Here is a 20,034-nt window from a genome sequence, read left to right on the forward strand (position 1 = left end):
AACACAGTGCTAAATACTTTTCTCATTGGTGAGCTGTTTGACAGAGGATTAGTACTACATTAGCTAAACAAAGATGGTTCCATCTGCATATCCTGTTTAATAACCTACTATACATACAGACAGGAACAAGTAGGCAAAAATCCTTGACGGGTGTTGGGGTAAATTGGTAGCTTTGACCTGAGAAAAATGTTTCCAGCCACCTGCATGACTACAATATAGCACTTGACCGTGAGAATATCTGAAGTTCAACTCAAAGATCCACAAGCATAAATTATCATGAAATTTCTGAAAAAAGAAAAGAAAAAACAGGCACAAGTTCTTCAGGTTCAATACATATGATCCAAAATGCAGTCAGTATCCAAAAAGTAATGAGCGGTGGTCCCTTAAATTGTCCATTTAGATGTGATGTATCATAGTGGGACTTTGAAGTAAGACGTGGTTAATGGTCTCTGAGGTTACAAAGTGAAGGGTTAAACATCTTCATGTATTGAGAAGACAGACTTTTAGAGGAAAATGTACCAGCTCTGCTCATAGCAGCAGCTCCAGAGACAGACCATAATCCAGCAGTGGTGAGACGGAAGCCTCGTCTGAATGACAGGTTAAAAGGTTTCAGAGGTGATTGCTGAAAACAGAGAATGGAAGAGGAGAAATTCACGCGAGTGCATTCATGATACACTCCTCAGAAGAAAATAGTGATTGTTTCGGAAGTTGATCCATTTTATTTGAGATGGTGAGTGATGCTTTAAGTCAGGAAGGTACTGCATAGTCAACAATCAGCGACTGGAGAACTAGGTCCCAACAGTCCTCTCAGTTTAACTCATGTTCTCTGGGCCGACGATGTCCTGGATCTCTCGGACCGCGATGATGCGAGCGAGGATGTGCTCCACTTGCTGACTGGAGAGGGGCTGCGACGAGTACCACATGGGGCTGTTGGGTGCAACGACCGGCTCAGGAGTCATGTAATATGCGTCGTTGCGTCCTTTAACACTTTGAGGACTGGAAGAGAAAAAGGGGAGTCAATTTCATCTTGTAAATACTCAAGAATAATACATTGAGGTTGAAGTTGTGTGACTGAGAATCACTCACCACTTGAAGAGGTAAAAGTCGTAAAGTTTAATGGGACAACGGAGCGGATTCTCTGGATCCTCGATCTGCTCTTCATACATGTCGTCTGTTCCTGAAACATGTCACAGTGTCAGCACCTGCTGTCAGAGGCTGTGATTGATAACAAGATGTAATGTGAAGCTAAAGCCTGGTTTATGCTTCTGCGTCAACTCCACGCTATAACAATGAAGTTCTGCATCGGGGGAATGTGTCGCTTTGCAATTTAGCGCCTGAATGCAAGGGGGTGTGTGTGGTTTCAGAGGGGTCATGTATAAAACTTTGTTTATCTTCCTGCTTCGTTCTTCTGGGCACAGTGAACAATGACGACCAAAGAGGAAAGAGTGTTTTTGTAAAAAAAAAAATAAAAAAAAAGGTGGTTTAGCATGAAGGAGAAACTGGGTAAACTAAACGCCGGAAATGAAGTTCAGAACGGACCAATCACAGCCTTATGGTCTGTGTTGAAGCGCTGTCAATCGTCCCCCCAAATCAGATTAAAATTTCTAATGCTTCTTATTTTAAATATTCAAATTATATTGTATATATACAATATATTGTTTGTTTTGTATTATATAGCCTACAGCACAACACTGGTTACCATATCCCTACACCTATACCAGCTTATTATTACGTCCCATATCCACTTAAGGACATTCCACCCAAATTTGTTATGTAACATCTGCAACACATTTAAGTTTAACCAACTCAGTATAAAACTTCAAGAAGGTAAATCAAAACATTAAAACATTATCCACAAGTTTCCCAACGTCATCTATGGTCAAAACCGGAAGCCGGTTTTGCATTTCCGGTGGAATTGTACGTTTACGTTTCCATGGTTTTCAGTCATTGTCATACTTGGGGTAAACGCATGGATCTATTAACGCTGGCTATTAACACGGATGTCAATTTGTGTGATGTCCATTGTTAAAAGTTGGTGTGATGATCCATGTGTTTTACAGATTTTCATTGAAAAAAAAAAAAAAATCCATGCATTTACCGCAACTACGGAAAACATGGAAATGTAAACATAAAATTCCACCGGAAGAGCAAAACCGGCTTACATTTTTCACGTTCGGAAAAAAGTGGATAAATAGAGGTGTAACGTATCACAGTTGGTCCGTGATTGGCAAATAGGTGGTCTGTGGATCGATCGTTAAAAAAAAAGGTGTGTGTGTACTGTGGGAACACGTAGGCCACTGCCCCAACCGGAAAAACAGGCAATTAAAAAAACTGCTTGTAAATTTGAAGCTGCAGCTCTAACAACTAAATTGTTTAGTCAACATGTTTACAACCCTGAACGTTGGGATGCACAATGTTAATATGCGTCGTCACAGCGTTCAAATGTAATTTTCCACCTTTGAAAGTTGTCAGTTCATAGCGCCGCAGACGGCCCTGTGGGAGTGCGCGGGGGTCTGGACTTGACACAGAAGCATAAATCAAGCTGGACTGTATTGAGGACCTTTCTGTGCAGCGCTGTGTGGACCCTGTCCCTTGAGAAGGCGGATACTGGTTGCTTTGTCCTTGGCATTGGTGGGGTTCTTCCTCGTGTGTCTCAGGACCTTGGAGAAAGCTACTTTCATGTGCTGTTCAGGTGTTAGCAGGCGGAAGTACCTGGGACAGACACACATGGTTACACACACTGTGTTTTTTATCACTGAGGAGAGTTGATTCAGGTCATTTGGTGCTTTGTGGTTGGTTACTCACTTTGTGTTGAAGTACATTAGAGTTGTGAGCAGTGTGGCTGGTGAATGTGCACCAAGCTGTTTACACTCCCACAGCATCTCCTCTGTCACATGACTCTGAATGATGTAACCTAGGACAAGACACAGACGAGTCATTTTGATACATAAATACATACCGTAACTAAGTAAATAAGTAAATGTTTATCCACCCTTACCTAATGGGTGTACACTTGGTTTCCAACCATCCAGGATGTTGTGTAAAGACCCACAGAATCGTGCGTAATATGGATCAGAGAAAATATCATCCACACGTCCATTTTCAGCGAGATACTATAAAAAGAAAGCACACGTGATTAACTTCACACAGCCTTCTGGCACGCTGCAAACTCTTCACGGAGCTATACTTACCTTTTGTATGCACAAGAAGACATAGTACAGAACATCGGGCGTAAACTGTTCTTCCTCTGAACCTCGTGCCTCCTGCGTCATCAGGGACAGAGCCAGGTTTAGCTCGGCTACCGCACTGGACACCAAGTCTTCTTGAAAACGCAGAGGTTGACGACCTGGATGCAGCAACAGAGAGAGGACCAGATGCAAACATGTTTTTATTACTGCTGGCAAAGTTTACTTGCTCCCAGTTTCAAGCAGAATATAAGTTCATGAGAAGTAAACAGCTACTACGTCGGAAATTTAAGAGACATTAAATTCTATAGCTTCAAGTGGTTCAGTAGTATGGGCTTATATTTGTCTCATTAATACCTGTAAACGAAGGTGATCTACAAATATTCCTTGGTTTGCACACATGTTTTGCTATCCACAAATACAAATTTCTAATTTGTAACTTATATTTTGCTTTTTACAAAAAAATGTGTATTTGTAAATATATCATTTTTCATTTGTAAAAACAAAAAAGCCATTTGTAAAACTGAAATCTCTGTTTGTGAAGTGTGAATCACCAATCACACACATGCATCTCTTTCCTCAATGTATCCACATGCATTTGTAAAAGCCAAAATACAAGTTACAAATTAGAAATGTGTATTTGTGGATAGCAAAACACGTGTGCAAACCAAGGAATATTTGTAGATCACCCTCTGTGCGTTAACGTTATTACTGAGACAAATATAAGCCCATACAGTACACCTACTGTTGTCTGTAGTATAGTGATGTTCGACTCAAGTCAAATATATGATCAAATGATCAGAAGTTGACCTACGTCCAATGGGGGCCAGCTTCGTCTTTTCTTGCTTGTTCAGCTCTTCGTTTTTCCGCTTCGCCCACAGGCGCCAGACCTCCAAGCCCTCCTCTGGCTTTAGACAGGCAGGGACCAGAATCTCAGTGGGTGGTTCAGCGTGAGCCTCAGCCTGACCCTGCACCAGGACCGGGACCAGAAGAAAAACAAAGTTCATGCTTTTTGGTTTGAGACGACAGCAAACAATAAAACACGTCAACATTTACATGATCATAGTAAAATTGTGCAGAAATATTTCATGTGTTTTCCCCAAGACGTTTAAGAGGGACAGTTAAAATAGCACCAGGACACACCAACATGTACTGCATCAGTTGCTAGGTTATCAACTGCTTTGAATTGGTAGAGTTAGTGTATTATTCCTAACATTCCCTGACAATGTTCATCCTCATCTCAACACTAGAATTTGTCTTTAAATTGTCTACTCATTGATAACTAAAATGTCAAAAACCATTGCTATATTTTATAAAACAAGAAACATCCTAAACCAGAAGTCATTATACACAATGATACTTCCATACATGACCTATTTTGCCGAGATATGGGGTTATACATATCCAAACCAACACTCATCCTATTTCTAAGTTTCAAAAGAGAGCTATAAGAATTATAAATCAATCAAATTTTATTTTACAGAACCAGCGAATGTACTCTGTCAATTTAAACACCTTTAAATTTTATGATTTAGTGAAAGTTAAAACGGCACATGTATAAAGTACACAATAATTTGCTTTGCCAAAGTACTCAGAGGCTCAGAGAGAGTTGGTATGAACTGTATGAACAGTGTTGTGTTTCTGTTAGAGGTGTTAACCTGTGGAATAGCTGTGATGATGAATTAAAAATGTGTAGTGCAATGTCCTCTTTAAAAATATGTTTAAAACCAAAGTACTGAAAGAATATACGAATCTGTTATGAAAGCTGAATGTCTGTTTAGTTCTGAAGACCTATGGAGCAACTCAGACCATGTAGTTTAAAAGTTACCTTGTTGAAGATGTTTTTGTTTTGCTTTTTTCTCTCTCTTCTTCTTCGGTAAAAAGGGTAGGCATAATAAGCATGGGCTTCAGCCTACTACACCTTTTCAATTAGCTCCATTCCTTTCTCTCTTTTTTTTTCTTTCTTTTTTTTTATTCCAACCAAGGCAATTTCACAATTTGACAATATCACAATATTTCTTTCATTGGTTGGAAGGGAGCAGGGAGAAGATACATCTTATATTGCCTGCCCCTCATTGTAGTTAGTTTATATAAGAAGTAAATCTCATTTGTTGAGAAGGGGTTAAATGCTAATCGAAATAAACTGAAGTGAACTGAACATTGTTTTCACTGGGCTACAGGAAAACAGGCTATAATTTCAGATGTGTAGTGAATCTACAGTGTGGCTGCTGGGAAAAGGTCTCGTCTAACCTGCAGATGGAGCTGCTGGTCCTGTCCTTCTTCTCCCTGGCTCTGCTGCTGACTCGGGTCCCATATGTGTACCGACTGTGTAGTGTTGTAAGTCCCTCCTACGGTCTGCACTGCCACAGGGATGTGAATGTTCCCATTCATGAACTGCGCTGGGAACAGAGTCTGTACTATTTCTTCCTGCGTTCCTGCCGAGGCCAAATGCCCGTCTGCGGACCTGGACGTGGAGCTGGGGGACATCTTGTCTTTACCGTTGGTGGTCACTTGCACCGTGCTGTACGTCTCCTGCGGTATGGCGATGTGAGTCACGCCCTGCTGCTGAGGAGCAGAATACACGGGGATGGTCCAGGTCTCGCCCGTGGGACCTGTGATTGTTCCGGTCGTGCTGTACAGTTGAGCGCTGTCGACGGTGAGCAGATCTGGTCGTAGGGAAACGTAGCTTTGCTGCTGTCCTTGAGGGATTGCCAGGACTGTAGCCACCTGCTGTCCTTGTGGAACAGCATAGGACACAGACAGAGGGACATCCACCTTGCGCTTCTTGGCAGGTTGGAGAACTCCCGATCTCCTCTCTGCCTCCCTGGGAGAGTCATGTTGCTGGGAAGGAGACACGGCCTCTATGGTCTGAATCTGGATCTGTTGGCCACCTTGTAGCTGAATTTGTTGGCCACCTTGTAGCTGAATGTGTTGTCCACCCGGCAGTTGAATCTGTTGTCCGCCCTGCAGTTGAATCTGTTGTCCACCCGGCAGTTGAATCTGTTGTCCGCCCTGCAGTTGAATCTGTTGTCCACCCTGCAGTTGAATCTGTTGTCCACCCTGTAGCTGAATGTGTTGGCCACTCTGTAGTTGAATCTGTTGTCCACCCGGCAGTTGAATGTGTTGTCCAGCCTGTAGCTGAATTTGCTGACCCCCTGGCAGCTGAATATGCTGTGCTCCTTGTAACTGGATTTGCTGTCCTCCGGCTACAGCTGCAACCAGCTGTGCCTGAATCTGTAAAATACAGTCAGCATTGTGAGAAAAATCTAAGCAGAAATTTGTCACGTGGATTCACTTGATACGGGTGGTGGAAATGAACAGTGTACCTGCTGCTGCTGCTCCTCAGTGAGCTCTCCTTGCTGGACGAGCTGGGCTGTGGAGAGACCATGCAGGTCCTGCTGGGAGGGGGAGGCCACATGAAGAACCTGGCCAACTGTGTGACCCTGCTGCTCCTGGATCTGAACCTGGCACAACAATGGGAGCATGAAAAAAACAGGCTCAGCAGCAAGATATGACTTACTTTACTGTTCACTGACTAATTACTTAATACTCTGTTAAGTGAGTAACAGAATTTTGAAGTAAATATACAGTTACAAGAAAAAGCGTGTGAACCATTTGGAATGTCCTGGTTTTCCACATTAATTGCTTTGCTTTCCATTGCAGGTCTGAAGTTTATGAAAATGTTTTGTGGACTGATGAAACTTTTTTGTATTTTTTCAAATTGATTTTTTGTTGTTGTTGTAATCTTTGTACGTATGTTGTAAAAATGTCTCTGCATAGCAGCATGTAAACATCATGTCAAGGTGAAGTACGGTGGAGGAGCACCATGGTTTGGGGCTCTGCTGCCTCAGGGCCTGGACAGTTTACCACCATCCAGAGTTTATCCAGGCTTCCTACAGGATAATGTCAGGGTGGCGTCCACCAGATGAAATTCAGCAGGACAATGAGCCTAAACATTAAAGTAAATCTACTAACTAGATCATCTAGAGTAGCTTAAAAAAGAAAAGAAAATCCACCTTTGTCAGAGCCAGACCTGAATTCAATAGGGATGCTGTGGAATGACCTCCATTCACACTAGACATCCTATAATAACGTGGCTGAGCTGAAGCAGTATAAGGACCAGTGGTCCAGAATTCATCCCGAGTGTTGATCAGTTCTGATCTGCAGCTACAGGAAACATTTGGTTGAGGTTGTTGCTGCCAAAGCAGCTTCAACCAGTTCCAAGGGTTCACTTACTTTTCCCACCTGCACTGTGAATGTTAAATGATATGTTCAATAAGGACATGAAGTATTATAATTGTTTGTGTGGTATTAGGTTAAGCACGTTGTGTTTGTTTATACTTGTGACTTAGATGTAGATCAGATCACATTAAACGACCAATTCATGCAGAAAACTAAGAAATCCCAAAGGGTTCACATACTTTTTCTTGCCACTGTATATCTCAATGTTTACTGTGACACCGGTTCAACAGCAGAGGGGAAGTGAATCATCATTCCACTTAAATGTGTAGCCACTCCTTTCAATGAGTATCTTTCCAAGTGTATTTGGCTGTCAGAGCTGGTAGAGCAAAGCTACTTAACTCCAGCTACAATAATATGAACCTGTTCCTCTTTAACTAATGGGATCATACACCACACTGTCATCTAGTTTGATAGTGTGTCTGGGGCTGGGCCAATCATGACCCATCCGTTTTGAAAGGTTTAAACATAGTATGAGATACATGATACTGCCATATAAGCTAACCTGCACTTGAAGCTGCTGCTCAGACCCTTGGTGCACAGAGAGTTGTGGTGAAATCTCTGCTGAGGTCACCTGTACCTGTCATGAACACATACATACATAACTTTATGTATTTATCATATACAAAGATGTATATTTACACACTGACAATAGCAATACTATCATTCAAGGACAATAAACATGCTAATAAAAGGTTTTTACCGGGCAAGCCAGTTCTAGGAGCGAGCCAGCCACCTCAGTGCTGTCTGTGTACACACAGTTGGTGCCCTGCTGCTGGTACACCATGGTTGTGGTGGTGGCTGCCCCTTCCTGCTGGCTGAACTCCTGCAGCACCTCTGGGCCCTTGGCAAGACACTCCAGGAACTCCTTCATCCTGTGCTGAGGCACGGTGCGGGCCTTCTGCCGCACATACTCATCAAAGGAAACCACCCCACTCTCCTGCTCATTCATCCTTACGTTGACCTAGACAGAATGGGATACTGTAAACATTGGAGATTATAGTTATATTTTCAAACTGTTTACATGCATACTGGGTTATACTGATACATACATAATGGATAATATTCTAACGAAGAGGCGGTGGTGCACTCTTCCATCTACATGTAATACACTAAGCTAAAGAGTATGAAGTTACTAATTAGATAGGGCGCAGTGGAATAGCACACAGGGACAAAGTGCATTTACTTGTAAAGTCTGGTGCGCTTCAATCAACTTTGACATGTCATTTAAAATTACAGTCACAGCTGGTGTGTCAAAGCCGGGTCTTTTTTATTCATTTTTTAATTTTTATAAAGTTATTAATGAATGTTCATAAGCCTCTGGTTACAGCACAAACATTATGATTTCGAGAGTCTATTACGTTTTAGCTAGTGATTAGCAAGCTAGCTTCACACTGTTAGCAAGGCACTGTTTTGCCACAACTCACATGGACATATAGCTAGCTAGCCAACTGTATTTAACACCGTCAGATACCAGCGGTGTGTCTATTGTTTACACACCTAGTGTGTACGGTAGGATAAGTTAACACACATTTAAAGCAACAGTCCATTCATTAAAATGACATGTAGCTAACTACCTAGCTAGCTAATCATTGTGCTAATGTTAGCTGGCTAGCTAGCTCGACGGCTCCGGATCCTGTCATGCTACCTTAAATAAAACGAAATCCTCTCCTTTCCGCCAAGGCACGGTGTTTAAAACTAAAAAGCCGATAAACGTCTAACAGCTACCAGCAGCATGCCATTCACTCCTCTACATAGTGCGTGTGGCAGCGGCGTTATCCCACAAACAATGCCGTGATTAGTTCAAATTAAGCAGCGGCGGCGGCAGCGAGCAGGCGAGGTCTCTGACGTCTGATCCAGCTGCTGTCCATACAAAACAAGTTTCCCCCAAGCAGATTGATTTATCCAGCAGGATCGCCGATAGTATTACCACGGCCTGCACCACACTACCACACAGGCAGAGACGGCTCCACAGTGTTTATCCAGTGCGGTATAAAATGACGGAAGTATAGGCCCCAGGAAAAACGCGACTCCTTCCCAGGTTGCTCTGCCAGGCGACGGGCCTGCCGCGCTGTCCTGTTAACGAGAGTCCCATCCCACAGCATGACCAGGACCTGCGTTGGTGTGTGGCTCCCTGCAACTCTTACACCAAACTACAATTAAACTGTAATTCGACATATGCATCTATGTGCACAAGTCAACGCACAGGGAGCCACAATCTATAATGATGCTTGATCCTATTTCATTATTAATGTTTATTATGGATCAGATCATCCAGTACTCTAGTCTGGGACCATAGACTGGGACTGAACACTATCTTTATGCAGTAATCATTGCACTGAAAAGCTGTAGGAATTTATTATGAAATTATGAATTCTGAGGAAATCATGCAGATAGATAGATAGATAGATAGATAGATAGATAGATAGATAGATAGATAGATAGATAGATAGATAGATAGATAGATAGATAGATAGAATTCAAATGGTTTTCCTGCAGAGTTGTGCCAGAGTCTCGTAAACATTTGAATGCATGTACCTTTAACAAAAAATCTAACTTCCCCAGTCTGCCTTAAAGAGCCAGGCGTGTGCCACTGAGGGCCTCCCCCTGTTTGCTCCACAACAAACTGCCTCTCACCCCTCTTAAGGTGGACCAAGACAGATGTACAATGGCATACACTATGTCCCCTACTCACTGGATGTGAAAGAGTTAATTCCCACACTCACTGCAGACTGGTTGTTGTATTTGTATATCCTATATGAATATGTTTCTTTAATGAAATTGTTAAGATCTCAATGATTGAGGGAACTAAATTGTTGTATGCATTTTATCATACAGTATGTGATATCTGCTGTCCATGTTTTATGTAATGATGGACCTAAGACCTTTCTAATACCTACGGTACTTTCAAACTAATATAGCACGAAACAATACTAGAGTGCTCGTGTCTAGTTGGCTGCACATTATCACTTCATGTGACTTTGTGCCACTGTAAGAATCTTAATGTAATCCTTTTTAGAAGGGATTTGCCTTCACACAACAACACACTGCACACCTGTTGTAGAAAGAGGTACCTTAGAAAGACATGTGGACTTTTATTAATAGTCAGTTATTTACAAGAACATTTTCCGTTTCTGTTTTCAGTAAGTGATGACAATAATCATGCATGCATTTTTTTTTAAATGACCGCTAACATTCAGGTCATGCTCTTGTCTCTGCAGGTGACATCGTGATGGGAGGCTGCCAAGTCACCAGCCGGTGCAGTAATGCCAATAAGACGTCAGCTTGATAGCTGTGAGCTTGTCTGTAAATCCAGTGTGATCAACCCTCACTTCATGTTCCACATCATAAATCAGCCGTTACACGCACTCTTACTGCAGCGAGAGACGGTGTGCAGCCCATGAAGCATTGACAGGGAGCTGGACACAAGGAATCACAGGTACAACTGAGCTTTACCTAGTATTTTGATTGTTGTGTGTATGTGTGGGGTGGTTGTTCAGCAGAGGTTAGGGTGATGATGTGTTTTGGTTGTGTTTTGACATGGTTGCAGTAGTGGGGAAATCCATACAAATGCAATTTCATGTAAAGCTTTTTCAATGCTTCTGTCTACACATACAGTACAGTTCCTCAGCAGTAACAGGCATTTCTTGACTTTATGGTTCATATTTTAAGTGTTAAAACAGAAAAAATATACTCTTTTTATCATCCAAGGTTTTCAAATTAGGTCAACTGCAAGAAATGTTTATGTCAGGCTGAACATCACATTAATATTCATGCTACTTGGCCTCTACTGATTTTTTTTGTCACTTAGTTTTTAGTATCATGTAGGCCTATGATTTTATCTCTGAGTGAAATGGCCACTTGACATTTGTGACCCAAAGGACACAAACAGCTTGGCTGACACTCAGCATAAGCCCGCCGTCTGCATGCTGTGTTTCTGCCAAGCTGTGTTGTATTTTTGCTGAAGCCTCACTGTATTACTTAAACAACTATTGTTTTGAATTGCATTGAATATCTGATGGCTTTTAACATCTTGCCGGAGGACTACAGTTGAAAATTAGCCTCTGGCTTTCTGGCACTTTTAACTGACATGTTTATTAATGTGCACTGTCCTCTCCAAAAAAAAAAAAAACTGATATAGAATTGGAAGTCTTTCTACTGTTGACAGTTTCACAATTAGCCTATATAAACTAGTGTACTAAGTGTAAGCTCTGTTGCTACAGGATAAGGCTCTAGTTCTGAAGCTGAATTGTTACAAATGATAAACAGCAATCTCATTAGCCTTTGTCAGTCCAGTTAGTGTGTAGCTCAAAGTGTTTTCATGTAGATGTTGAATTACATGTTAACTCTTTCTCTTTTTTGGTTGATCTACAGGTCCTGGAAATTTGATTTTGGTGACAAAAAATGGAGTGTTCATCTTTGCTCCTCGTTACATTAACCTTGTCTGTCTTTCCATTGGGAAATCTTATTCAAACTTCACATTCACTGGACCACTCTGATTCAGGCCGTGTGACTCGAAGTACAGATCAGGGCAACAATACCAGAGACAGCTTGGCTGGAGAAGTAATCTTCTATCCAGAGAGCACCGGTCTCTCTGTGGAAGGCGGTGGACTTAATGTTGACAGTACAAGATCACAGAAAGTCACCAGTGAGACTGAGCACGGCAGCAAAAAAAGCCTTTCTGGGCCTGGAAGAACTTTGACTGCAGCACTGGAGCTTACTGTGTACCACTTACAGGCTCACGATGACCAGGGAGCTGACAAAGCTAATACATCAATTACAGAACAAACTCACTCCAGTGTACACATCGTCTCAGAGGAAAGCCACGCTGAGGAACAATCCCAGGAGAGTCATACATCAGTACTGAAAGATGACTCTCTGGATGGTGAGTGAACATCAATTGTCTACACTGCTTATCCATTACATGCACCTACTGTACATATTTTTATACTATGGGGGGAGTGAGCAAACATGTGATAGTTACCAAACATACAGTCATAGTTTAAATTCATCACTTAAAGGGATAGTTCAATATTTTGGCAAATTTACCAATTGCCATAATCCCTATAGTCATAGCAGTGGGTTCATTACCTTTAATTATTGGTGCATGTTGTTTTGAGAAATAAAAATACACAGTCCAACAACTCTAAAACGCTCTGGTGGACAAGTTGTGACCTGCACATTCGACACGCTATGAAATAATCATGTATGTAACATTACGACACATGAAGCAAATACTCAGAACTACTTACGCTTTTGAAATCACTCCGCCCAGCAGCCATGTCTGGAATGTAGTTCCGGCTTCGCATTTGCCTCCAAAACAACCCTGTCTGGTAACGTTCCGTTATTATCTCATAGCGTGGTGAATGTGCAGGTCACAACTTGTCCATCAGAGCGTTCTGGAGTTGTTGGGTTGTGTATTTGATTAGTTTGATGAGGGACAAGGGACCTGTACCATTCACCTCCATTGTGTTCACTGAGCAGCTCCCATCTCTGCCCCGCGGATCTCAAAACAACATGCCCTGATAATTAAAGGGAACAGACCTACTGCTATGACTATACAGATTACAGCCATCGGCGAATTTGCCAAAATTTTGAACTATCCCTTTAATAGTCCGTTCCTGATGATGAACCATTACAAATATAATTTGCATTCTTCTCATTTACCTCTTTCTCTCTCTCTCTATCTTTCAGGTGGGAAAGTCTCTGAAGTCCCTGTCCAAACCCATGTGTTTACTTCTGTGACCAACCAGGACCTGTCAGGACCTGTAGGTCCATGTGTGCTTGGTCTGAGACCTTGTGTTGCCCTAAAAACCTTTAATGGCACCAGTCTGCTCTGGGATGACATGAGTCGTACACTGGCATTTGCCTGGGAAATACATGTGTTTGGATCTGCCAGCCTTTTCATACTCTTGGCAGTCTTGGCGGTTCTGGGAATGGCTGGTGCATACACTCTTCCTCATCCCCTGAATTATGCTCTGACTCTGGCGAATAGTCTCATTATCATGGCTGGTTGTTTGCGCGGCGGCTGCCTTCTACTTGACCCTTATGGCACCCGTCAGATCCTGTCTCATGCCACCCTGGCTGCACTCCATAATGTTCCTCTCCAGCTTCTTCTGTGGGCACAGGTTGTCCTTACTCTGGTGACACTCAGAGGGTTGAAATTATTACTTTTACCCCCAAAGCTGCAGTGCCCAAGGGTGGTTGCAGGACTGGCTGTGTCACACTGTACTGCATTGCTTGTAGCAGACCTTCACTCCTCAGTTTTATCCTCTACTCTCCCTCCGTTGCTCCAGACCCTCTCCCTCTGTTGGGCCCTTCCATTCTGTGTGGGAGTCATCGCCAAATCTCTTTCTCACCTACATCGCTTTCGCAGGTCGTCTGTACCTCAGTGGAGTCCTTCACACATGGTTGAGAAGCGAGCAAAGCGGGTAACAGCGGTGTCTGCCTTCCTTGGGATGCTCTGCTGCAGCCTTCAGATGTACAGTCTCCTCTGGCTCTATGGGTTACTGGGGAACTGGAGGCGCTTTGGCTGGGGCTGGTGGCTCAGTCAGTTTTGGGCCAGAATCCTTGAGTTATCCTGGGGATTCTCTTTGATTGTCCTGGGATCTTGGCTCTTCTGGATGCCCTCAAGGGGTCATTCGAGGGGCGATCATGGGCAGGGCAGAAGTGAGGTGTCTAAAGGGGTGGAAGAGAAAAACTTGTGGGGTAGGGTCTTGGCCACTGTGCAAAAAGGGCCGCTAAGACAATCAGAAAAAACCTGGGAAGACCTGATGCCAAATAACTGGGCAAAATACAACCTGTCCACAGCGGCTATCAGCAACAATGCAATGTGCCGGTATGATGATCAGCCGCCTACCATTATTACAGAATACAACCCCGATCAGCCTAGCAGTAGCAGCTCTGATCCTCAGGCTGCGTTGCTGTGGCAAAAAGTCGGGGAGCGTGAATGTATTCTTTCACTTATAGAATTCGACATGCAGCCCCTGTCTCCGATTAACCTCAGGCGCAGCATTGACAACGCCCTTCATGGACAGCTTGTGGCAGGCGGTCTGTTCACACCTCCGCCTCCCCCTTGGCCTCACACCGTGGTCACAGACACCGGTAATGGAGAAGGTGGCACAACAGTATTCCCTCCGTCTTACCTCGGCTATGGGTGGATGTTGGATACGGAGTCCATTTCTCCATCTCTTGACCACTTCCAAGTCAAAGAGCCACAGTCGCCCAGTGCTACAGTGGATTCTAACAGCAGAGCTGGGTCACCAACCACTGCTCATCAAGGAGAAGAGTTAAATGCAGCGCTCTCTGCAGTGATGCATCAGCACAACTGGTCTGATGATGATGTCACAGACCTCTAGGGTTAAGGTAATTGATGGTAACCCGTACTTAGTATTCTGCTTACTATTTCAATCCTTTAACCTTGATGTAAAGGCATAATGCCACATTGGACAGTATTGATCTTGTCTTCGCCTCAACTTAATAAAATCTGCCATTATCTAATCTTGAAAGTTATTCAAAGCCCCTAGAGTAACATACAGATATCCTTCTTGAATTTTCTAAGATATGTCTTAGATATGCATTGATTTTTATCTTAATGTATTTTCATGTTACTGTGTTAAATTTCACAGCTTGAATATGAGCAAGGTTTAAATGAACATTTGATTCCTAGTGGAAGTATTGAGCATCTCAACATGAGAGTTTTATAATGTTTGTTTAAATTGTAATGTTATGCAGGACGTTCTCTGTTATGTGCTTCAAATTCAAATCAAGTCAAAAGCTTCACTGTTTTCATCAGATTAGTGTAGCAACCACTTGGTTAGAAGTCAGGTTGGAATTTAACACTTGTTATCTATCTGTTTGTCATGATATCTAAAATGTGTGAAGCCATGCTACCTCCACAAAATTTGACATGATTTGGTGTTTTCAATTTCTTGTTTGTAAATAAAGGGAATTTTATAGGAATCATCTGTGATTTGCTTGAAATGTGTTTTTAAAAGACATGGTAATCTTACCTGCTTACCTCATCTTCCTTCAGTCCAGTCAGAGTGTTGGTTCACATGGACATTCAGCCTGGGTCGGAATAAGAGGAGCTGGGTTCCAATTCCCTTTCTGAGAAACAAATAATGTCTCAATCAGATATCTGTCTCTGCATATAAGGTGTTTTTAAGTAGACAGACTTCTCGTTGATGTGTAATACAGTGGGCGTAATCACAGAGAGGAAACTGACAATAGAACTTGCTGATATAAAGCTGTTAATAAGTTTCTGTCATGACTGTTTGTCTTTCATGTAGGTGAGGTGACACTTCTTCTCCTGATCAAATAATCCTTTATGATAATGCCACTAATTATAACTTTATAGTTGATATGGACAATAAGCTATTATTTCAACCCACAGCTGTAATTAAGAATGGAAAAATCATATTGCATGGGTCATAATATGAATCAGCATTGCTATCAAATCTGTGTTTTTGCTTTTTGTGTCTATACTAATTGAAAAACCAGATTAATCAAGCAGTGCCTAACTACCTGTCCACAAACAATTATTTGTTCTCCAAAGCTCATGAAATTCCAGGATCCAATACTTTTCTAGTTCCAGCCTGTAAAAGCTGCTGATACTCAGCTAATACCAACTGGCCTGAAACTATGAACACATTTTTTCATTATAAAACCTATAAATCTTGGGGTCATGTGTTTTCTCATGCACATGTTGGCCTCATATGATGCTGATGGATGGTTTTTGACGTGTGACTCACTCCTATATGCACATGTAGAGTAGACACACATGCACATCACAGGCACTGGGGTGGCATAATATCCATTCAAGTGCTCAGGGGATGTTGAGACCTGATGTGTATGGGCCTCTAGTGTGGGCAGAAGAGTATAAATTGTCATGAACATATTCTTATAGCCTTCATGTGTTTTTAGACTTGTGTGCATTCACTGTTAAAAAAAAAGAGCTGTTCCAATGTAAAATATTTCAGTAACTAATTCCCTAGCTATTGTTAATTTACTCAATTTCTCTGTTCAAGTAATTCTCTCAATTAAAAAATCTTAGTTGGCTCAATTTGATTTGTTTGCTTGCCCAACCATCAGAAAAATTCACTCAATTAAAGTTTATCCATTATCTTATCATGCTTTCAATTAGAAATTCTTCATTGGACATCCCAACGAAAAATAGCTAGGGAATTAGTTTCTATACAATTGTTCATTAAAGCAATCAACATAAAATTCTTAATTGGATGTAAAACTAGAAATGCTGAATCAACAGAATGAAAGCAGCAATGTTTTTTCAACACAACTTTATTAAAAATGCAAATAGTGCAACTTTGCAGGAACTGGCACCAACTCAAGGATGTCGACCTTAACTCCGTCAGTCGCAGTCTCCACATCAGCTGCCTAAATTGAAGTACATAAAAGACTCGTTAAAATCTTTCAAGATATTTATAGCAGAAGCATTTCCCCCTGATGCCTGAAATGTTGATTTACCTGACATGTCTTCATGATAGTGTAGGTTCTTTGAAAAAGTACTGCAGGCCTTGGATTGCAACTGATCTTCGATGCATGGTAATGTTGTGTTCTGTATAGAAAGAACAATTAGGAAATTGCATCACACAATGTTCAACACTGCATTATTACTTGCACCAATATGCCACATGTGGGAGATAATATTTACTAACATTAAAATTGTTTCACATTAATAAATCATAAAACAATATACAGTGGGTCCTGCATATATCATATGAAAAAAAATATCGCTTACAGCAGGCGAAAACAGTGAAAACACAAGCGCGTCACAAAGAATTTCCCTCTGTTGTATTTTGATTAGATTAAATTTAATGTAGACCAATCAGTTAGGCTAATTGTGAAACATGAATTTATTGATATGAATGTGGTGATTTCTGTACAACCAGAGCCCCGGGGCAGCGCTGCTCTTCTGACCTGGAGCCTCACTTTTCATTTAACAAACCATTCAATGAGATCATGAATTAACCAGCTGCTGACTCCTTGACAACCCTCTACTCTCTGTGGCTGCTCCCCAGGTGGAGCTTCACTTCTCCAAAAATGTAGGAGCAAATTTCCAAACAGGCGTCATTTGGATTAACTGTCCGCAGATTGGGACTCTAAACGATTTCTTTCTCGCATGAAAAAATATTAAAACTAAGCGTTAGTTTAGCTGATCTATAAACAGAATGGCCGGGGCTATCCTCCAGCCATTAGCTAGTCAGTCTGTCAGCTAACTAGCTAGCATATCAAAGCCAAAGAAATATTAAGACGGTTATTTAACTTGTTCGCTAGGAACATGTCGACCATGATGAGTTAAGATACAACTACCAACAAAGTAGAGTTTATTATTTAGCAACTTGATGTGAATCAACTCACCGTGTCTGGTCTCTGAAGATGCTGCTCCTCGAATGGCACATTTGCACTGGCCTTGTGGACAAGTTTTGACTTCATTCACTTAATGAATCATTTGTCATTGATTGAACGAGTCACTCATATGAAATGTCACATGACAGCCAGCATCTCTTTGACTGGATTTATGTCTTTTAATTGAGCCAACAGCTAACTGTGGGTGTTCACTGTATTTGAATATGTTAGTTCTTTCAACAATTTCCAAAGAATGATCGTTCCAACATAGATTAACAGGTTCAGTCAATTGATACCACACCAAGAAATTGATTCAGCAATATGTTTTTGATTAGCTCAAAATGTCATTCATTGGGTTTTTTACAGTGTTCTGGCAGAGCAAAGGAACATGGTCCCGACTCCTCAGAAGGTTCAGGTACAACACAGCTGGTCAAAAACTCATTTTAATCATGTTCGAATGAATTTTGAGAGCGTGGGACTGAATAGATGAGTTTCAGTTGACAATGTCGGACAAATTGAATTTGGATTACCAAAAGTCAAGTGCCTGAATCAATCAGTACAATGTAATGACAACTGATAACCAAACAGGTCACCTCATTATCTGATGGACAGTCGTGAAATTCCAGGTTGTCCTTCTCTCACCCTTCTTTTCCATACCTTAGGGTGGTGTTTATGTATGCCCTACCCCTACATGTGGGGGCACCATTGACAATTTGTTTCGCAATTGGACGTATTGTGCCAAATTTATTTAAAGCAAAGGATATATGATCAAACATATCAATGTTTAACTGACTCAAGCAGATGGCCTTAGTCTATTTTTCCACTTGATTTTAAAGCTATAGCAGTGTCTGGTGAGTGGAAGTCAGTTTCATCAGTCGATGTCAATTGTTGGTTTCCTGTTGAAGTGTTTTCTGGAGGACACTACAGCTACAACAGCTTGTGCACAGAGCTCAAGATACTGTGAACCCTCCCACGGGTGATAGCTGAAATGTGCACGTGCTTTTAATTCACAGTAGGCTGAGGAGTATTTACTCTCTCCTCAGACAGTGGGTGTCGAGCTCCTGATCACATGTTCTTCATTAAGCAGACATTAAGCCTACCACAGCAACAACTATGTGAACAACTGTTCCCACTGATAGTGGTCAGGTCTGGCTGTAAGTGCAGTTCATCCATTTTCCTCAGGTCCAACCTAGCTCTAAGAACCCTGTGCCAATCCCAAACTCTTTTAAATCCCCAACCTGTAGTCCAGGCAGCAACCCAAACCACCAGGTGTACTATCAGACCTATAGATCCTTGTGTGTTAACCCTCACAATGACAAATAGCCTACTCAACAGTCTGCTTCTCCTATGACTTTGTCAACAACCAGCGCAGCCACTGCTCTAAAACCTGCTGCTCAAAAGCCATTTCACTATCCACACCCTTTATACCCGTATATTCCTCAGCAGGCCCCTGTGCCTTCAGTTACCCATTCTCCAACCACACCTCTTACAAACCTGACTCTGTTTGACCAGGATAAACATCAACCTATCTATCATGCCATGTCTTATTTCCATTTCCTTCTCACCAGAGGGCACAGCTGCTGATGGCCCCATCACCTACCTCACAGATTTTGCATTCAAAGCTGTAAAACTCTCTGGATCCTTTACAAGTAACTGATTTTCTTCTCATGCATTTAGCAAGAGAGTTACAAAATGTAAATTTTTCAGTGGGAGTGGATAAAGTGCAAGGTTGGCTTCATAACCACTGAATCACACCTGAATGTATCTGCTTTATGTTTGATGCCTTGGTTAAGACAAGGCCTGTAGTCTAGATTAATAATTTCGACATTATCTTTCATAATAACTTAGCTGACGATTGTTTGGTGTCCAAAATGTCAGAATTTGTGAGATCAGTTTCCTGGAGCCCAGCAAATTAATAGCCTAATAAATCAAATATCCAATTTACTATCAGATAGCCAAACAAAACAGTTAATAAGTAATTTCAGAGTCTATAAGCAGTAACCTTTAATATTTGTTTTAATTCTATATAATCAAAATAGATAGCCTATATCCTATTATTTAGGTCCAATAATGGATTAGCTAATGATTGCAAACTTATTGCACACTGCATGGAATAACATTCTGGTGCATTTTTGTATAGACACAGTTAAATTAAAAAACGCTGAATCATGAAAACTCTGTTGCTGTTTCTTTCATAGACTATTAATCTGCTAAAACCTCCACATTCCTAGACAGATGACTG

General features: G+C 41.6%; 2 protein-coding genes across 6 annotated transcripts; one reads left to right on the forward strand and one right to left on the reverse strand.

Annotated features, from left to right (window-relative positions):
* Window positions 1–10: 10 nt before the first annotated feature.
* qrich1 (glutamine-rich 1) lies at window positions 11–9,648 on the reverse strand. 5 transcript variants are annotated; one of them, XM_083972608.1, is made up of 12 exons: window positions 9,073–9,647; window positions 8,128–8,388; window positions 7,930–8,004; window positions 6,512–6,649; window positions 5,436–6,419; window positions 4,000–4,153; window positions 3,192–3,346; window positions 2,999–3,113; window positions 2,806–2,914; window positions 2,561–2,712; window positions 1,087–1,177; window positions 14–996 (listed from the first exon to the last, which is right to left on the reverse strand). In XM_083972608.1, the coding sequence occupies exons 2-12, from the start codon at window positions 8,374–8,376 to the stop codon at window positions 813–815; spliced, it is 2,406 nt and encodes an 801-aa protein (XP_083828734.1). In that variant the 5' UTR covers window positions 8,377–8,388; window positions 9,073–9,647; the 3' UTR covers window positions 14–812. The 5 variants fall into 5 exon arrangements, with proteins under 5 accessions (XP_083828736.1, XP_083828734.1, XP_083828733.1 ...); XM_083972607.1 differs by having other exon boundaries at window positions 8,128–8,405; XM_083972609.1 differs by having other exon boundaries at window positions 15–996; window positions 9,355–9,647.
* Window positions 9,649–12,294: 2,646 nt separating this feature from the next.
* Window positions 12,295–14,782, forward strand: LOC310986317 (proline-rich transmembrane protein 3; the record flags this gene model as incomplete). Its single annotated transcript, XM_083972165.1, has 2 exons — window positions 12,295–12,309; window positions 13,178–14,782. 2 exons carry the CDS (start codon window positions 12,295–12,297, stop codon window positions 14,780–14,782), a joined length of 1,620 nt encoding a protein of 539 aa, XP_083828291.1.
* Between the last annotated feature and the right edge of the window lie 5,252 nt (window positions 14,783–20,034).

This window comes from Trachurus trachurus, assembly GCF_905171665.1.
Source record: "Trachurus trachurus genome assembly, chromosome: 5".
NCBI lineage: Eukaryota > Metazoa > Chordata > Actinopteri > Carangiformes > Carangidae > Trachurus > Trachurus trachurus.

Coding starts and splice junctions, on each gene's coding strand:
- qrich1 (XM_083972608.1), bottom strand. CDS start 8,376: ATGAATGAGCAGGAGAGTGGGGTGGTTTCCTTTGATGAGTATGTGCGG. Junction 6,650..7,929: donor AGCAGCAGCTTCAAGTGCAG/GTTAGCTTATAT, acceptor TTGTTGTGCCAG/GTTCAGATCCAGGAGCAGCA. Junction 997..1,086: donor GACTTTTACCTCTTCAAGTG/GTGAGTGATTCT, acceptor TTTCTCTTCCAG/TCCTCAAAGTGTTAAAGGAC.